This window comes from Salminus brasiliensis, chromosome 23, assembly GCF_030463535.1.
Source record: "Salminus brasiliensis chromosome 23, fSalBra1.hap2, whole genome shotgun sequence".
Lineage (NCBI taxonomy): Eukaryota > Metazoa > Chordata > Actinopteri > Characiformes > Bryconidae > Salminus > Salminus brasiliensis.
In genome coordinates, this window is record NC_132900.1 from 4510750 (window position 1) to 4530025 (window position 19276).

At 42.9% G+C, this 19276-nt stretch overlaps 1 protein-coding gene across 2 annotated transcripts in view; it reads left to right on the forward strand.

Annotated features, from left to right (window-relative positions):
• Window positions 1-19276, forward strand: part of cables1 (Cdk5 and Abl enzyme substrate 1) — a 40098-nt gene that overhangs the window by 6514 nt on the left and 14308 nt on the right. Inside the window, exons 2-4 of one of the 2 annotated variants that reach the window (XM_072668605.1) lie at window positions 14026-14097; window positions 14646-14738; window positions 17229-17306. In XM_072668605.1, coding sequence (XP_072524706.1) covers window positions 14026-14097; window positions 14646-14738; window positions 17229-17306 — 243 coding nt within the window. The remainder of the gene's footprint in view (window positions 1-14025; window positions 14098-14645; window positions 14739-17228; window positions 17307-19276) is intronic. The other variant, XM_072668606.1, reaches the window with a different exon arrangement.

Consider the following 19276-nt stretch of genomic DNA (forward strand, 5'->3'; position numbering starts at 1 on the left):
TTTGACATGATGAGAAAAGTCTCAACTAAACTGAATCAGTCAGTCCAGAGTGTCTGATTATAGAAACTGATATTGAAAATAAAGGAGTTTACTGATCAGATTAATCAGCAGCTCGTCTGATCTAAACTGTGGAGCTGGATTATTTATAATAACATAAAGATCAGATCGGTATCAGCCGATACTCAGCATTAAGAGCCTTGGATCGGATTGGGGGCAAAATAACCGGACTGGGATGTCCCTCGTTTAATGCCTTTTAAACTCTGCAGCTCAGATTACAGTTATTATATATAATGCCCATAAAGACGCTGACCCTGATGCCTGAGAGGTTTTTGGCCTGAACCATATTTTCCTCAATTTATTCATGGTGGAGGGATACATACAGGGTGTTGTAAGGGAAAATAGTCCTCAGAAACCCATTTTCTCACTTTTTATCTTACTTTTTAATGAATTTATTAAATGACTTTTATAATATTTTTATTTATTCTGGTCCAGTTTGACTGATCTTTTGCTCGCATTTCATTTAACTACATGTTGTAGGGAGAATTCACTTACATTTTGTTCATAACAAGACATGTTCTGAACATGTGCAGCACTATAACCCTATTACAGTGTTGTATAAACACTACAGGTGAATGTCAGAGGATCCCTGCTCACTATATAATCTAAGAATCTGGCTGTTGGTCTGAAGGTTGCCTTTTTGGAGCTACGATTTCTGTGACCGTGACGATCTCCATCTAAACAATTCTGGATCTGCATTAACCCCAACACACTGGAATGGCATTGGGACAACTTTTGTATTTTACCATTGTCAGAAATCTATCTAAAACTCAAGACGACAGGGGTAGGTTCGCTGGTGGGCTGTAAATATGGTGGTTCCATTAACCACCACTGTGAAGAAAGAGGTGGGGTGGGGGGCAGTGTAAATAACAAGGGTTTGTTTGCAAGGGTTTTCTTTTCCCATTATCTTATTGGCTGTGCTATAGTAGTAGATGAATGTGTGTGTGTGTGTGTGTGGTACCCTGCGAAGGACTGGTGCCCTTGTGTTCCTGCCTTGCAACCAATGGTTCCAGGTAGGCCCCGGACAGGCCCTGGACCCACCCCGGCCCTCCAGGGTGTGTATAATGCATCATTTTGCACCAAATGACTCTCTTTAACAACTTTTAGCCACAGTTTGACATAAGCGTGTGAAGATTCATGAGCTACAAGCTTCCATTATTTGTTAGCTTCATTAGTCCTGGAAAGCTGAGAAAGCAAACATCAGGCAGTTCCTCAAGCAGAGCTACAGGAAGCCAAAAGAAGCCTGTGTGCTGTTGGAAGGCCAGGTGAGCGCGTGGTGTGCACTGCCAGTTCAGATTTGACGCTAGGACAGCCAGATTTACAGGCTTTTGGGGCAGAGTCGGGGGGTGCAGGCAGTGAGGCGTGTAATTACACGTGTGCTCATGGCAGCAGCTGCGAGACGTGGAGGTGGGATGACCCTCCACTGCTTGAGGAGTGAACTGCAACGTAGCTTCATTCAGGCACAGGGGTGTTTCTCTGTGATGAACTACACACACACACACACACACACACACACACAAACTGAAAACCTGCCGAATCACCCAGCTAACCCAGACGTTTTCTGAATGTTGAGTTTTCTAGAAAATATTCAATGAAGTCAGTGAAAACTATATGGACAAAAGTATTGGGACACCTGCTTTTCATTGTTTCTTCCAAACTCAAGGATATTAAAGAGTTGATCCTCCTTTTGTTGGCGCAACTGTCTGTCTCTACTGTTCAGAGAAGAAGGCTTTCGGCTAGATTTTAAAGGAACATGGCTGGGAGTATTTGATTGTATTCAGCGCCAGGAGCTTGTTTGCTTGTTTGCAGGTCTTGGCTGATTAACTACATGTGGACTAAAGTGGGAAATTGTGTAAATGAACAGTTATAAATGTGGTAATGTGAACTGATTTTTGAGCTCCGTCGACTAAATGCAGTGGCGTCATTGTTAGAAGGCTAGTAAGAGAACCCCCTTCCCTCATAACAGAGATCTGGAGTGTTACCAACACAAAAGCACACTTTCTCCTCCGTGTCTCTTATCGCTCTCTCTTGCTTGTTCTTTAATGTGAAGCTATAAACTTACTGTAACCTGAGACCTAGCCAGCCTGGCATGCAAGCTGGACCATCTTTGTCCAGTGGCTTTGTTATGGGGCCGTGGGGATATCTGAAACTGTTTTTATGAGAACAGACCCGTAACAGCACTGCTGGATATATACGGCGACGGCAGGAAAAAAAACCCTGGTTCATGTTGCCATGTGTTTTTCAGAGGGACTCCAGGCTCCGTGTGTAGTGTAGTGTAGCGTAGTGGTATTACATCGTGTTTTTCTCCTTTGCTATGTATTATTCTCCACTTTATTGAAGAGCTAGGCAATAAACAGGCCTGTGTATTACAGTTATGAGCACTATTGCTGGGCCTGTTGCGGTACAAATGTAATGTAATGTAAATAAATGTTTGCGTTGAGCTTTGAGTTAAGTTTGCCTTCGATTTGGAACCCCTTGGGGTCAGTTTCTTAGACAGGGATTATAAATTCTGAATGGAGGTTGACCACTGACAGGAAATAGTCCAGGCCTAGGCTGAATGCCTGTCCAGGAAACCAACCCTTGGTGTCCATATGTGGGCTCTCACTTTAGTCAGAGGTTACTGCATGATACTTATCATATGAGTAAAACCCAATAGGGTTTTGTATAGTACTGAAATGAGGTAGAATGTTGATCTAGAACAATGTGAGGAACCATTTAAGCATTTCTATATATGTATATATAACAAAAGGTTTCCCACCAGTCGGAAAACTCTTTAAGATTTATTTAAGCATCCACATAGTCTGAAGAACCATTTAACCTGGACTGAAACTGGACTGGCTTCAGCTTCAGCTTCAGCTGGAAATAGGAAATAATGCGTACAATTTCCTATTAAACCCAAATGCTTTGTAGAGACTGGTGGTGTTCAGAAATGTGCCACCACCTTGAAAAGTAAAACTATAGGTGTGTAAGAAAGTGCAGTGTAATATTGCAAACTTGCAATGCAAAGGTGTTACTGTGGACGTTGAGGAAATGGGACGGTGCATTGTGGAGAACAGACCCTTGTTGACCCTCTGAACTCTAGTATTATTATTATTCAGGTTTTTCTTATTCTTCAGTGCTTAAGTGCTATGTGTTGTTCAGTAACTGATATGAAACCTATATGTATATATACATACATGTATAAAGAAAATTTAAGCCTTTAAGCCTAAGGTACACTGGTGGTCCAAAATTGTTAACATCTATTATGAAAGATTTGCCCCACCAGTTTGTCCCTGTAGAGTAATAGGCCTTTCTATGGGCGGGGCTTAAATGGGTTAAATGGTTCTTCAGACTATGTGGATGCTTAAATGAATCTTAAAGAGTTTTTCGGACTGGTGGGAAACCTTTTGTTAGATGGCTCCCTTCTGAACCCTCGCAGCCTTTACAGTACTTTTTCATTTTTGCTTAGAGTGCAGGATTCAAGGGGTTAACTAAACCTTTTTTTCTTCCCCCCCAATCCCCTCCTTTTCGCTTCAGGGGGCATTCCCTCCCCATGTCACATGACCACTTATTCACTGCTGGTTCATTCTTTCCAGCAACAGAGGGCTCAGCCAGTGTCCAAACGCCTCCAAACTGTTTTCCTAATTGGGCGTTGCGTATTAGATTATGGCTTTTGCACACATTATTCCTGAAATCCTTACAGAAGTAGTAATTGCTTAACTGACCAAATACAAGTACCAGACAGTCTAAAGTGCACTTGTTTTCATGGATTATTAATCTGACATTGTAAATGCTGTTTTTACACACTTTGAGGAAACTGGACTGGCTGTGTTATTCCAAAGAAGTTCCAATTCCGGTTTCAGCTTCAGCTTCAGCTGGAAATAGGAAATAATGCGTACAATTTCCTATTAAACCCAAATGCTTTGTAGAGACTGGTGGTGTTCAGAAATGTGCCACCACCTTGAAAAGTAAAACTATAGGTGTGTAAGAAAGTGCAGTGTAATATTGCAAACTTGCAATGCAAAGGTGTTACTGTGGACGTTGAGGAAATGGGACGGTGCATTGTGGAGAACAGACCCTTATTGACCCTCTGAACTCTAGTATTATTATTATTCAGGTTTTGCTATGTATTATTCAGTAGCTGATATGAAACCTATATGTAAGTTACACAATCATCACATTTAGGAACTAGAGTGCTTTCAGCAAGCCCAGCTCATGACTTTATCATGACATTGTTTCAAATCTTTTTAGCGCTTATTTTAAGGCGGATCTTACAGGTATGCCCTCCTTCTGACGCTGATGTAGGGCTGGGCGATATTGTAAAAAATACTATTTTTCAATATTTGAGAAGATTTATAGATTTTTCACGATACACGATATTTATCACGATACATGTAAGCACAAATGAGACATTTATTCCTAATTTAGGGCATTTCTATTGGTCTGTTCTTCTGGAATTAGTATACTGAGCAGCTGCAAGGTTTAAACAGTGGAGAAAACTAAAATAGCAGAAATAATGGAGATGCATGTTTCTCATTGGACGGCAGCGACTGTACAAATGTATAATGATATTCTGCACGATATATATATATATATATATATATATATATATATATATATACATACATATGCATGTGTGTATATGTATATAAGTGTGTGTGTTTTATTTATATATGGTAGTTACATTTCTTTGTTTTATACTAAGTAATGACACTACAGTTGAAATGCTCTGAATCTATCTAATCTAAAAACTACCTTGTCTTAAAGTCCTTAAAGCATAGGTGTAATTCCATGGTGGTGGTGGTGGTGGTGGGAACGTTACACCCCGCCCCCCAACCTAAAGTGATACCCTTACCTCATGGTTGTAAGGGTTAATAGTGATATCTTGTGTAGTTGCATTGTTTGAACACTAAAGCTGGCGAACAGCCAGCACCAACCAACACCCTAGTCCAGCACAGTCATGCACAGCACTTTCCTGCCTCCCAGCTCTAGTCTCTATACAGCTTGGCTCAGAAATTCAGATAGAAGTTTTTCTTTGTCTGTTTGTATATTTCAAACGTGGACACTCGTAAATACCAAGCGTCCCCAAAGCGTCCCCAAAGCTCCCAGTATTACAAACCACCTGTTCTCCCCTTGGACTTGAGATGCTGGTCTTTAAATTTTTTTTTTTATAATAATATTAATAATATAATATTATAATAATAATATATAATAATTTAAAACTAAAATTTCATATATATATTTATATATATATATATAGTGTGTGTGTGTGTGTGTGTATATATATATATATATATATATATATATATATATATATGATGTATTTTTACATATTGAGAGTGGCAGAGTGCTGAATGAGAAGGAACCATATTCACCCTTTATGTTGGACACAGATGTAATTTGGCAGTGAACATACACACACACTAGTGAGCAAACACACAGTGGACAGTGAGCTCATGGGCAGCCATCACTGCGACACCAAGGGAGCAGAGAGGGTTACGGACCTACAGTGGTTAAAAGGCCCAACAGTGGCAGCATACCGAGCCTGGATATCAAACCCAAACCCCTGTCCTCAATAGCCCGCTGCTCTAACTGCTGAGACTAACTGCACCACTGTCCCCAGTGACTGAGAGTGCAGTGGTGTAGCCTCATGTAGCCCCGCTTAGCCAGTCAGCTAACTGCAGTACCTAAACACTGCGTCATGATTACCTCGCTGTGCTAAAGAGCCCCTGCATTTGGACAGCTGGCTTGTGAGGTAGAAGTCTCTCGTCTGACGAGGCAGACCGCGGAGAGTAACGTGAGGACGTATTTCTGTCTGGTAGCGTTAAAAGTGAACATATGGCTTTGGTCTGAGTGGCTGAGCTGCTAAAGAGCTGTCAGATGTCTGGGAATCCTCCTGCACCTTCAGATAGCTCCTCACAGCTGAAACGGGCTGTTTTCTTTATTCATGGTCGGCAGCGGCGCGCTCTTGTGTCTGTTTGGCAGCGGTTGGGTTTGGTTGGGTTGGCTGAATCATGCTTGGCGTGTCTGCAGGAGCAGCTATAAACACTGGAGTTAAATGAATATTTGAATTTCGCATTTCGAGAGTCCTGGTAGATGATTCAGCAACACGGAGACGGTCATAATTTTTCTATATAGCGAATCGTAACTCCAGTATTGAGCTGAGTGTGGCTACTTTTAACTTCACATACTTATAACTCTTAATTATATAAAAAATGTTCAATGACGGTCAATATAAAAACATTTTATTTAATTAAACATAATAAATATGATTTATTTTGGAGCGTTTCTATTGGTTGATTATGACATTTGGACACAATATAAAGAACACCTGCAGATTCACATTATGTCAAAAGTGCAAAACACTGAGAATCCCAGGCCGCCCCGCTTTGTCATCAGCAGCCGGAGTCCGACACTGCGCTCTCTCTGGGTGGGTAGATGGCGCACTCTCCCCTCACTCCCCTCACTCTTAAGCGATGTTGGCCAGCTGGTGGGCTGTGTGTTAGCAGCAGCGTGTCGGCTGCCGGTCAGGCCGCATAGGCAAGCAGTTCAAGAAGAGGCGCTGGTTAACTGGATCTTAAAGGTTTTGTAGGACGGCTACAGTACGTGGCTTCCACAGTTCGGGTCAAAGCCGCCACTGGTTACAAAGAAAAACAGTTGAAGGTGAGCAGACAGCCATGTTTGGTGAATATTTAACTGTTGACTGAGCCCCCACAGCCCCCCCCCCCCACACACACACACACACATACACACACACACACACACACACACTATAACACTCTTCTCCACACACAGTGTCTGGCTTGTTCTTTGGGAGCAGCTGGTGGAAACTAACGCAGGTTTTCTGGCTGTAAGGAAGGGCAGAATGCCCGGCCTCTAGCCTTCCTTTCTCTCTCTCTCTTTCTCCTCCCTGCTCGCTCGCCCGACCTCCACTTCCTCTCCCCGACTCCCTCCTGCTGCCTGGCCTGCCACTGTTAGCCAGGAAAGCCCAGACTCCTCAGATGGGCTGCCAAGAGTGGCTTCAGAGGGGAAACAGAGCAGCAGATTCTGCCTGTTTGATGTGCTAACACATGCCCGTAACAGGCGCACACACGTGTGTGTACTCACACACACACACACACACACTCGCACAATTTAGGCCGATCACCTGTCAGATGTTAGCATTGTTCCTAATAATCGTGTGATTTGTGGACGGCCGTGTTAAGTGTTAGGTGGAGCTGCAGTGTTTTTGATGTTGGAGAGGGTCATTAGTTCTGACCAGGCTGATGGATCTGCTCTGTCCGGAGGGGGGGGGGGGGGGGGGGGGTGCTGTCACTATTAATCAAGTAAATTAGTAATTAAGGAATCCGAGAGAACTGAGCAGTGTTGCTTCATATTGAGTAGGACCCCGTCGTGCCTTCAAAACAGCTCTTACCCTTTGAGGCATGGACTCCACAAGACCTCTGAAGGTGTCCTGTGGTCTCTGGCACCAAGACTAATGTTAGCAGCAGATCCTTTAAGTCCTGGAAGTTGTGAAGTGGGGACCTCATGAGCATCAGTGAGCCTTGGGCGCTCATTACCCAGTTGCCGGTTCACTGGTTGTCCTTGCTTAGAGGCACTTTTGGTAGGAACTGACCACAGAACTGACCTGCCTGATGTTTTGGAGATGTTTTGACCCTCTTAGCCAACTTAATTTCATCAAAGTGTCTCAGTTTCTTACACTTTCATATTTTTCTTGACCGTTCACTAATATCGTCACTGTCCAGTGGAAAAACATGTATCTCCAAAATGGTGTCTTTACAGGAGAAGGCAAAATAGTCGTAACTCTGAATGGAAGTCAATGTAAATTAAGAGTTTATATTATTATTATTATTATTAGCATTAGTAGCATTAGTCTATTGGTTACTTCATCCAGAATTACTAACAGAGTGTACAAAAGCAGCTACAGGGTTCAAACCATGGAGAAAACCAGATCGTCTGTGTTCTTCACTTCACCTTTCGGTGGTTTTAATGTTGTGGCTGATTGGTGTACATAGTAAAAGCTGGCAGATAATTAACTGTTATTTCTTGAATATCAGTCACTCTCTAAACTAACAAACAAACTGTTTTTTTTTTTTCTTTAAACCAATGAACAGGTGTCCCAATACTTTTGTCCGTCCTAGTTTAAAAAAATATGGAGCAACAGTGTTTTGGTTTTTAAAGGGGTCATCAAAGGGCTCCTCTTCACCTTCTGCTTGATTAGTCTAACGGCTCTACCGTCTCGCCATAGCTGCAAAGCTCCAGAGCCCCAGCGTCACACAGGCAGCACAGCCCTCTCCCATCACGCCTCAGTGTGTTCTGATCAGTGTTGTGCATTTGGCTAAAAAATGTGCCGGCTGACTGCACGGGCCACGGGATCAGGCCAGATTGACCCAGAGTGACCGCACCCTGCAATTAGGCCTCGCTCGTGATGATTTTGTAGAGTGTGACCTAATGAACATGAAATCGCTGCGTGTGATGCACCGATCTAAAGAACCTTCACTTGATGTAATGGTTCCTCACACTCTCCTCTCTTTATTACAACCATGTTTTTTTTTCTTCTATGGAACCAAAATGGGTTCCTTAAAGAACCATCTGAAGGACCTTCATGTTTGGGTGCAAATGACCTTCAATGAACATTGCTGTGAATTTCTCAGAGAAAGCCAGGATCCCTGCCAGAAATATCCCCCGTTTCCTGGCTGCGGATCCAAGAAATCCATCTTCGCAGATGAGCTCTCTGAAATTGTAAGAAAGAATGGAGAAGCAGTGGTTCCTCCTCACAGACGGCTCCGTCACAGCTAGCTCTTTCGTGGAGCGGCCTATTTTTATATTTCCCCTTTTTGTCTTCTTTTTATACCAGAGGTTTTCCAGGAGCAGATGTTTAGTCGAGAAATATAACCAGTTTGGCCATTGCCAGATTCCTTTACGTTTCATCGCCATTGAATGGAGCAGGGTGGCGATGGGGTCACGTCCTCTCTGTTGTTAAATGCATGACTGGCATTACTGTAACTTTCCATTTGCATGCCTAACTGTTCCCGAATCCCATAAGAGTACTGGAATCAAGATCTTATCGAAAACAGAAACCCGGCGTGTTTACTTTACTTTGCGTGTTTGAAGTGGCGTCCAGACGGACTTCTATATATTAAAAAAAAGTTCTACGAGAACAAATATTTTTGCGTCCGCTGTTGTCTGAAGCAGTGTTTTCAGGAACTGGCAGGAACTGGTAAAAGTCCCATCCTGCCAGCCCTCTCAAACAATGCCCTGTGTTTATTTAACGGGATGAACGGAGGGAAATTCCACTGTGCCAAGTGAATGCTGAGAGTTCTACCAGTAAATCAGTGGATACTGGAATTCGGATGTTCATTGCAGTACGGGTTGTGCAATATTGTGGATAACGTCTCCACCCGTGAAGTGGCTTGAAGAAGATTTACACAGCTGGTTGCAGTGTTGGCATATAGACAACTCTCTCTGTACTTGACAAAGCACAGATAATGTTGAATTAGCTTAAGGAGATGATGTTATTATACACATAATAAGAAGTAGAAGTGGGGAATGAGGTTCTGTTTAATTAAATGGAATCATCATGTTTGTTAATTGAAGCTCTGAAAGTATTGATTGAACCTTGAGCTTGGAAAATGTTATATAATTAATTCAGGTTGGCTTTATTGGCATGACTGTCTCAACTAGAATGTTGCCAACATTGACAAACATTAGATCTGAACAATAGATCAGGAATAAAAGTAATGATGAAAAAATAATCATCAACTAATAATAATCAGACATAGTAAATAAATAAAATATATATAATAAGTTTGTGGACACCTTTTCTTATTGGCTTGTATAATCTGCAGAGATGTCTATACAATCTCCATAAGCATTATGGGAAGTCATAAGATCCGATACTTGGGTACCAAGTTAATACCAAAATTGTAAAAATAAGGAACCTATTACTGCCACTATGGCCCAGGCCATGCTGCTTTGCCATCAGCAGCCGGAGTCTGGGGGAGCACATTTCAGCGATATTGGCTGACGCAGGCATCTGTTAGCTGATGCGGTGAAGCTTGGACCCAGCTCTTTCCTCAGAGCGTGTCGGCTACCTGACGATGCTGCATCAGCGGTAGTTGGCAAAAAAGAGGCAGTGGCTGGCTTTGCATGTATCTGAGGAGATGTGTGTTGAGTCCATAGCCCTGGGAGTGTCGGGAGCGTTGCTAGTTCTAGAGGGAGCTATGGATGGGTGGGTAAATTAGCAGTACCAACATTGGGAGAAAAAGGGAATAATTTGACAAACAAAAATAAATAAATAAAGACCCTCTTATAAATATCCTTGTCAATCTAATCAGTTTAAATAACTTCTCATAAAACTGAGGCTAAGTATGATATCCTTCTTCTAATAACATCTAGTTTAAGGTCAGAAGAGTAGAGGCTGTTCCTGCAGCAAAGGTGGAAGAAACTCATGATTAATGCCCTTGATTTCAGATGAAGCTTCAGATGAGCAAGTGTCCACAGACTTCAGGCCATATTGAGTAAATAAAACTAATGACTCAAATAATAAAACTAATAAAAATGGGGTCAGCGGTGCTGAGGACACGAAGGCATCTGGCCCGTGTGGTAAAATCTAATCCGCAGCCCTGCTGAAGAACACCTTCACTAAGTGAATTGGATTTGTTGTGCTCGGTGCTCTTAAGCCGGTTTATGTGCTGAAATCAGACGCTATAAAAGTAATTCCAGAAGTGGCGGCAGACTGTGATTAATTCAGTCACATGACCGCTGGCGTTTCACTTGGGGCACTTGTTGCACGGCTGCCCTGTTCTAATATGAATGGGGTTACATGACGAGTACGGGACTGACAGACACTGGACTGTAGCTTCTGCTCTTAACTGATGAATCGTTCCTAGAAAGCTGGAGATCAGAGACCATTAGAACAGAAGTAAGCGCTGAGTCTCGGGGCTCTTAAGGGGGGTTCTCTCTCACCGTCTCATTTGCTCTCACTGCTTCTCTCGTGCTTAAGCTCTCTTTTTTGTTTGCTCTCACTGCTTCTCTCTCGTTTGAGCTCTTTTGCTCCCACGACTCTTCCTTTAGCTCACTCTCTTTTGCTCTTACTACTCTCTTACTTGAGCTCTCGCTCGTTTGGTCTTGCTACTCTCGTTTGTTCTCACAGCTTCTCTCGTGAGGGTTTTCTCATTTGCACTTTCACTCTCGCTACACTTTCATTTGAGCTCTGTCTCTCGTTTGCTTTTAATACTCTCGTATCAGCTCTCACTTCTTTAAGTTCTCTTACTCTTATGCTCTCGCAGCTTCTGTAAATGGTGCTTTCTTGTTTGAGCTTTCGCTCTCACTATTCTCTCGTTTGCTCTCAGTTCTCTCTCGTATGAGCCCTCACTTGTTTAAGCTCTCGCCCGATTGTTTTTGCTACTATGTTCTGCTTTCGCAGTTTCTCTTGTGAAAGCTCTCTCTAGTTTATTCTTCCACTCTCACTATTCTCTCATTTGAGTGCTCTCTCGCTCAAACTGATTCTTTATTTTGCTCACACTGAATCGCTTGTTCACTTTAGTTTTCTTTGACGTTATGTTACTCACACTTGCTTGCTCTCACTTTCTCTTCCTTCCTCTCACTCTCATCCTCACTTTCTATTTTTCCCTCTAGCTTGTTTTCTTTCTCTCACTTTCGCGCCCTTTTTTCTGTCTTGCATTCTCTTATACGTTCTCTGTAACTTGCCCTTTCTCTTGCATGCGCTCTTACTCCCGCTTTCCAACTTCAGTGTACGGCAGAGAGAATGTAGCCTGACCCGACTTGTGTGAAGCAGTTTGTGTGCTCTCGCGCCGTTTGTGTTTTCTCCGCCTATGTAGAGCTTTACAGCAGAAACAGCAGCAGCAGGCATGACCTGCTTTCCTGAACTGCTATCCTCCGATCATCTCTGGAAAAATAAATATGAGGTGGAAAAAAACCTCAGAGCACGACCTCCGGGGGAAAAAAAGGATAAATGCATGCTGGGTGTCTAGAAATAGAACGGAGTGTTGCATATGAGGCTGTTGAGCAATCTTGCGTGGATTAGAGAGTATCAGAAGGCTAACGAAGTCACCTCGTTTCCTCCAGCGTGAAAGAAGGCCTCTTCTGTAATGAATGAGTGCAGTGTGTGAAAATGTGCACCTTATCCTCTTACAGCCGATCATCCTGGAACATTTCTTCATGAGCTCGTGCTGTATTACGCCAGTCAATAATAAGGCTGGAGAGTTGCTCAAACGTTACACACGGAGACGTCAAACCAAGGACTGCTTCTTCAAGGACTGTTTAACCTTTTATAGAACCATGACCACAAAGAATAAGCATCAAAGAACTGACCGGGTGCTTAAGTGGCTGTTTGCCTGGTTAGTAAGTTCTTTGCATTGGTGGAAAATCTTTCAAAAAATGGCACCAAAAAGGGTGTTTTTACTAGTCAAACAACCCCTTTTTGCTTAAAATTGCTCAGTAAAAGCACTCAGGCCTCCACTGGCCTTGATGACCATCTCAAACCTCACACACTGTCAAAACATCATAAATTGATCTACATGACCTGCTGTCCAGACACCTCCTATACATACTTTTACAGGACTTTTTTTAGGCTTGCAAATGGTTCTCCAGTAAACAGAGCCATTGTCCAAACTAAGGAAGATTCCTCAACAAACTTGGTGGTTGTATTTATCTTCTCGCACATTTTCCAACACAGTCCCTCAAGCTCTCAGTAGTGGTTAAATCTGGTGATTGTGTTGCCATGACATCACTGAACTTCCTCGCTCCTCAGCCCACTCCATCCCTAGATGAGCGCTGTGGGGTCTTGCGGTGTCTTGTTGGCAGATCAAGTTCTTTTTTGCGGTTCTCCAGAAACGGATCCTTCAGACGCATCCAACACGGCTGATGAAGATCAGTGTGTGAGATGAGCGCTTCTGAACGCCTGGTTTTGACCGGTGGTGTTTGAACGCCGAGCTCGGATCACAATAATCAGTAATACCTCTCCAAATCCACCCCTAACCGAACACAATAATGCTCATCTTTATGACGATGTAATGCATTGATGGAATGTTTGATACAGCCCAGGGGGATGCAGTCGTTGCCATAGAAATACAATACCGTTTCTATGGCAGTGATCATTTACTGGAGAGCACCAGCAGTGCCTGAAATATCTTGTTGGTTATGATGTTAAAAATGGTGCTTTTAGTCCCTTTCAAACTTCCATCTCTGCTCTCCTGGTTTAATGGGCTCTGGTTGTTGTGATGTAATCATGGGCCAGTGCCACAATTCGAGCAGTGCATTGGCAAGAACCTGGTAATACTATGTGTGTCATGATACGAGGGTTACGGTTCAGTATATTGCAGCATATTGTGATACTGTAAGTGAGGCGATACATAATGCGGTTCTTTGACCCACCAGTGGGATTTGCCGTGGCTGCTGTCTCTTATTGGAGCACTTAAAGAACTGATTGGACGCTTAATGGTTGTTTGTATGGTTAAGGGGGTCTTCAGATTGGGGGAAAACCTTTTTTGTATATGTTCTTTATATAGACCCTTTTAAAAATAGCACCAAAAAAGGGTGTTTTTACTTGTTGCAGGAGTGTAGAGAACTCTTTCTGCTTAGAACTGCTCAGTACTGTCCTCCACTGGCCTTGATGACCATCTCAAACCTCACACATGGTCAAAACAACATGAATTGATCTACATGACCAGCTGTCCACACACCTCCTGTACTTCCTTTTTAGAAGGGTCTATATAGGACCACATACAAGGAGTTTTCCATGTATTTGAGGAGCCATATTTCCAGTTTAGGCATTCAGATGGTTCTCCAGTATACAGAACCACCCTAGACAAATGTATGCTTATGCTTTAAAGAAGCTAAATGCATTTAGGGTGTCCACAAACATTTGGACATGTAGTGTATGAAATGTAAATGCACATTGATTCCCAGATCTTGATGTTGACCTTGATCTGAGAGGTGGCTCACTCTCTTGTTCTTCTTCTGCAGGCGGAGGCTAATTTCCCAGCGTTCTTCACTGGAGACACTGGAGGACATTGAGGAGAACGCTCCTCTTCGCAGGTATACACACCCACCTACCCCACCTCTGGCTTTCATGTGTGTCAGTAGGTGTTTATTCCACACAGTGCTCATTAACCCGAAGTCTGCATTTAACTCATAAGGTCATGATAACACTTCTGCAATACATCTGCAATATACAGTACAGTATGTGGACAAAAGTATTGGGACTCCTGCTCATTCATTGTTTTGTTAAGTGTATTATTAAAGATAGACGGTCACCACCCCACCTCATCCCAAAAGTACTGGATGGAGCACCGTCCATCATTCCAGAGAACACAGTTCTTCCACTGCTCCACAGCTCAATGCTGGGGGGCTTTAGACCCCTCTAGCCCACGCCTGCCATTAGGCAGCATGGTGCCAATAGGTTCATGTTTTGCTGCTCCAGAATGCATTCATTAGAAGGGGTGTCCACAAACATTTGGACATATAGCGTAGAATATAGGGTAATATTATAAAATATAAGGTGGAGGTTGATAAGAATGTACTTATGTAACTGACTGACTCTCTCTCTCTCTCTCTCTCTCTCTCTCTCTCTCTCTCTCTCTCAGATGCCGAACCTTATCTGGTTCACCCCGACCAAAGAGCTTCAAGAAGGTCCACTTTATCAAGAACATGAGGCAACACGATATCCGCAATGGAAGGTACATCCACACCGTAAACACACACCGTAAACAACGGTTTTAGTTGCTGTGAAAATTGTGAATGAGGTTTATCCCTGACGTGTGACCAGCTTTACAGTTTACATTATTATTTTTATTATTATTATTATTATTATTTTGATTACATTGGTTATTTATTATTATTTTGATTGGTTTACTGTTTGCATATATTTGTATCTCATCATTGTCAAGTCTTTTTGAGTGTTTCTGCTCATAAACATAAGCAGCACTGCCATCTCTGTTTAAAACTAGCTGTGTCCCCTACCTTAATCTAATGCCTAATAAAACCAATGAGCCAAAACATTATGACCACCATGCTTTGCCACCAAAATGGCTTACTCTGCAAGACCTCTGAAGGTGCCCTGTAGAATCAAGGACCAAGACATTCCCACAGAACCTTTTAGATCCCTCTAGAGATTAGACTGGTTGTTCCAGGACCTCCCACAGGTAAACGTTGCGGCGGTACCCTGCCAACTGTGTGATGCAAAGTAGGACTTCTCAAACTTCCATCACGCCGAGGTCCCATTCTGACTCTCATGTAAATTATAGGGGCTTTTGACAGTAGAAATGGTCTGTGTTGTGACACATTCCTTCTGTAATCATTACAGAATTGTGGGACATGACACAGTAGCTTTTCTGTCGGTTCCACCCAGATGGGCTAGACTTTGTTGCTCTTGTGCATCGATAAACATTAGGTATCCAAATCCCAGTCGCTGGTTTGCCAATGTCAGTACTCCATACTCCAAACAGCTGACTGGTAGCCCCCCACAAGCCTTGCAGTTTTGGAGTCATAGCCATAATGATTTGGCCCTGGGCAAAGGGGGGAACGTTGCACAGCTCTCCATTCTGCATATTTCTCAGACATAGAGACCCCGACTCTGAGAACTGACTGTTCGGTTGCCATCTAACCTGCATCCTAGACATTTACACACAGCATTCAAGAAATAATTGCTTAAAAAAATATTGATATTTATGTAAATATCACAATATTATGTTTGCAGTACTGTATCGATTCTCCAAAATACAGTATTGAGTCGACTAGGTAATAATTTATTCAATATATTGAATCTAAACCCCTGTATCGGGATATTCTATCTTCCTCTTCTTGCCAATTCACAGCCCTATTAATCACCGTCATTATTTACATCATCTGTGAGTGGTCATAATGTTTTGGCTTATCTGTGTACATCCTACATTAATTTAATAGACGTTGTTTGGGAATATTGGTTCACCTTTGCAGGCAGTATTGGAATACTCAGATCGGATCAGACTGCCCAAATGTTTCCTTATAGTGGAGCCTGTGGTGCTTCTGATTTGCCCAGTAAAAGTCCAACCACTGCTCCTAGATTAGAAGGTAATAAGTAACCCATGCTGGTTTCTGCTGCACAGGACTGCAGGTCGTCCTCCTCAAACCACGCGAGTAGTTGAGTTAGACTGGAAAACAGAAGCTGTTGATCTGGATGGTCGTCCGTTGGTTGCGAGCAGGTCTTAACGGCTCATGCGCTCAGTGAATGATTATTTGTGCAGTGGTGTGTGTGTGTGTGTGAGAGAGCCGTGGCTCGGTTCCAGGCATGAGATGAAGTGGCTCAGGTGTTTCAGACAGCAGCAGCAGCAGCACTGAGCAGTTTACAGCATTTACAGTTACCTCAGACAAGATACACTATATGTCCAAATGTTTGTGGACACCCCTCTGAATAGTCCACCGATATGTCTAGCTTTACCATACTGGTCAGCAAGCTTTACCAGATTAGTATGGCCAGATTGATTGAACATGCATGTTGATCCCGCTGATCCACCAGTTTGTCCATACTGGTCATACTGGCCAACCGGCTTTACCTAACGTCTACATTAGCCACTATGAGTTGATGACCAGTTGGGTCAAGCTGGCCATGCTAGCAGACCAGCTTGTGCATCAAACTCTAGTCAGAACCTGCACTATGCTGGTCCAGAGCTAGGCTGGTTAATCAGTTTAACAAGTTTCCTTACCAGTATAGGCTAGATTTTCCAGTGGATGAGCAGCTTTTTAATCACCTTGACTATCAAAGACCAGCCGAGACCAGGGAATCCAATGCAGCTTTATAGAGCTGGTGCAAAATGAGGCTTAGAATACTTTAGCAAGTATACAGCAAGGTAAGGTCAGTCAGTAATACGTGTATAGTGTTTGTGCTGTCTGTACTCGTCCAGAGGCAGCCAGATGTTTTCGAATCTGCCCCCTCACTTTTATGCCTCTTGTTTTTCTGTTTCTAACATTTTTCTTTCAATATTTCTGTTTTTAAATGTTTGTATGACCTTGATTTCCTTCTTAAAGTGACCCAACGGCCTGTTTTTGTGTTATACATTCCACACTTGTCCACCAGACACCTGTTTTCTCACTGGTTTGACTGTTCACTGTTATGTCGCTCCATCTCTAGTCCTGTTCTCTATATTGACATAGCTCACTGAATTAGTTTATTTATGGTTTTGTCTTTATAGGATAGTCCTTATCAGTGGCAGAAGATCCTTCTATAGTGTATTTTCTGTCCTGCCCTATCGTGATTGTAGCCAAACAGGGTATGTATTCTTCAGCATGCTAACCCTTTATTTCCACCTCTTCCTCCTCCTCCTCAATCACGCCTTCATGTTTTTGTTTTTTTTGTTTGTTTGGTTTTTTTACCACCCCGTCACTCCCTCTCATCACTGATCATTTTGTTCTTTCGCTCAAGACCAATGAATGGGGTGCACCATCAGAATCTAGTATTTAATGGCCAATTGATCGGCTGATTTATTTATTTATTTATTTATTTATTATTTTGACTCCTTTATGAGTTTAGAAATCTGCTAACTACATGTACTGTTGCTGTACCTTCATAAATGCAGTAAAGAAAGTATGTCTAGAGTGTGTGAAGAGCCTATGGGGCAGATCTACTAATGGTCTGTGCTGTTAGAAACCTTATTTTGCTGTCAAAGTGACCATCGCTGCTGGAATCTGAGTGAGCACAATTGGCCGAGCTCTCTTCAAATGTTGGCCGGCACAGGGGTCTGTTGACTGGTGCGGTAAAGCTGGGGACCCAGCACTTTCCTCCAAGTGTGTCGGCTGCCTGGCGATGTGCTATTGGGTTATTGGTAGACGACCTATTTTGACCAGGGTAGATGGTCTTGATGGTGAGGCTGGTCGAAGAGCTTGGTCGTACAGGTTGGCTTGTACTATGACTGGTCAACCAGATTTACCAAACTAGTCAACCAGTATGGCCAGCTTGACGGCCAGCATGGTCAAGTTGCTCGTGCTCATAGACTAAAGCTGGCCAGGCAGTTGGGACAAAATCCTGGGGCAGGGTTTTAATTTTCTGGGCTTAAAATTGCCACCTTAGCCTATGTTTACTAGCGCCCCCTTTAGTAAATCTGCCCCCATGTGTTTCATATCACTCTATTCATTTAGGCCTAATAGTAAGCTTTGGGTGAAGAGTCAATAAACCCATTGTTTTTACTGCTGCCATCAAATTGGCCAATAAAATGAGCTGTTGGTTGATCTGGCTGTAAATAAATAAAGACTGTTGATCAGTGCACCCCTACTCATGATTAATTGAAGCCTTCATCATTGTGCCTAAACCAAACTACACAGGAGTAGTTTACTCCAGCGTCAGCTCCAGTGTGGGTCAGGGAACTCCGAACATAGCTGCTCAGACTGTGGCGTTCAGTCATACAATGCTCGTATCTGGTCGAATGCCAGCTAAGAGGATAGATGAACAAGTGGAGGCCTGCTTTTCACCGACCATGTCCTTGCTCTGACTGCTCCACTGTAAGGGTGTGTCTCTTCTCTGCCTCAAATGGGCTACTTGTCCTTTCACTGAAGCTCTGCAGCTTATTTTCTTTTCGATTCAGCGCCGTTCGCAGCTCCCTGGCACGGGCCTTAATGTTTCCTGACACTTTCTAAAGCTCTGCACCTGCTTATTTTTCAGTCTTAACTTTCAGCTTGTGCTCTCAGCAGACATCATTCGCAGCAAAACACTAAGCCAGTCATGGACGCTTCAATTTTAATCAGCATCAGGCTAAAATCTTAGTTTGTTTTAGCACAGCCCTAAAAAATAAGGGTTCTTAGCTTGGATTTAATTGGCTTAGAACATTTACACTGTGTGTCCAAATGTGTGTGGACACCCCTTCTAATGAATGCATTCAGCTGTTTTAAGTCGCACCCATTGCTGACACAGATGTGCATATGAGCGTGCACACAGAGCTTGTCTAGTCCCTGTGCAGAAGTACTGCCAATAGAATAGGACTCTCTGGAGCAGGTAAATAAACATGAACCTCTTGGCACCATGCTGCCTAATGCCAGGCATGGGCTAGTAGAGGGATATAGAGAACGGTGTTCTCTGTAATGAAGGATGGGGTTCCATCCAATACTTTTGGGTTGAGGTGAGGTGGTGATAATCCAACATCCTGACCTCAGTAATACTCTTGTCGCTGAATGCAATCAAATCCTAGTAGGAATCTAGTGGAAAGTCTTGCGGACAGTAGAGATAGTTAATCCAACCACAAATAAAAAC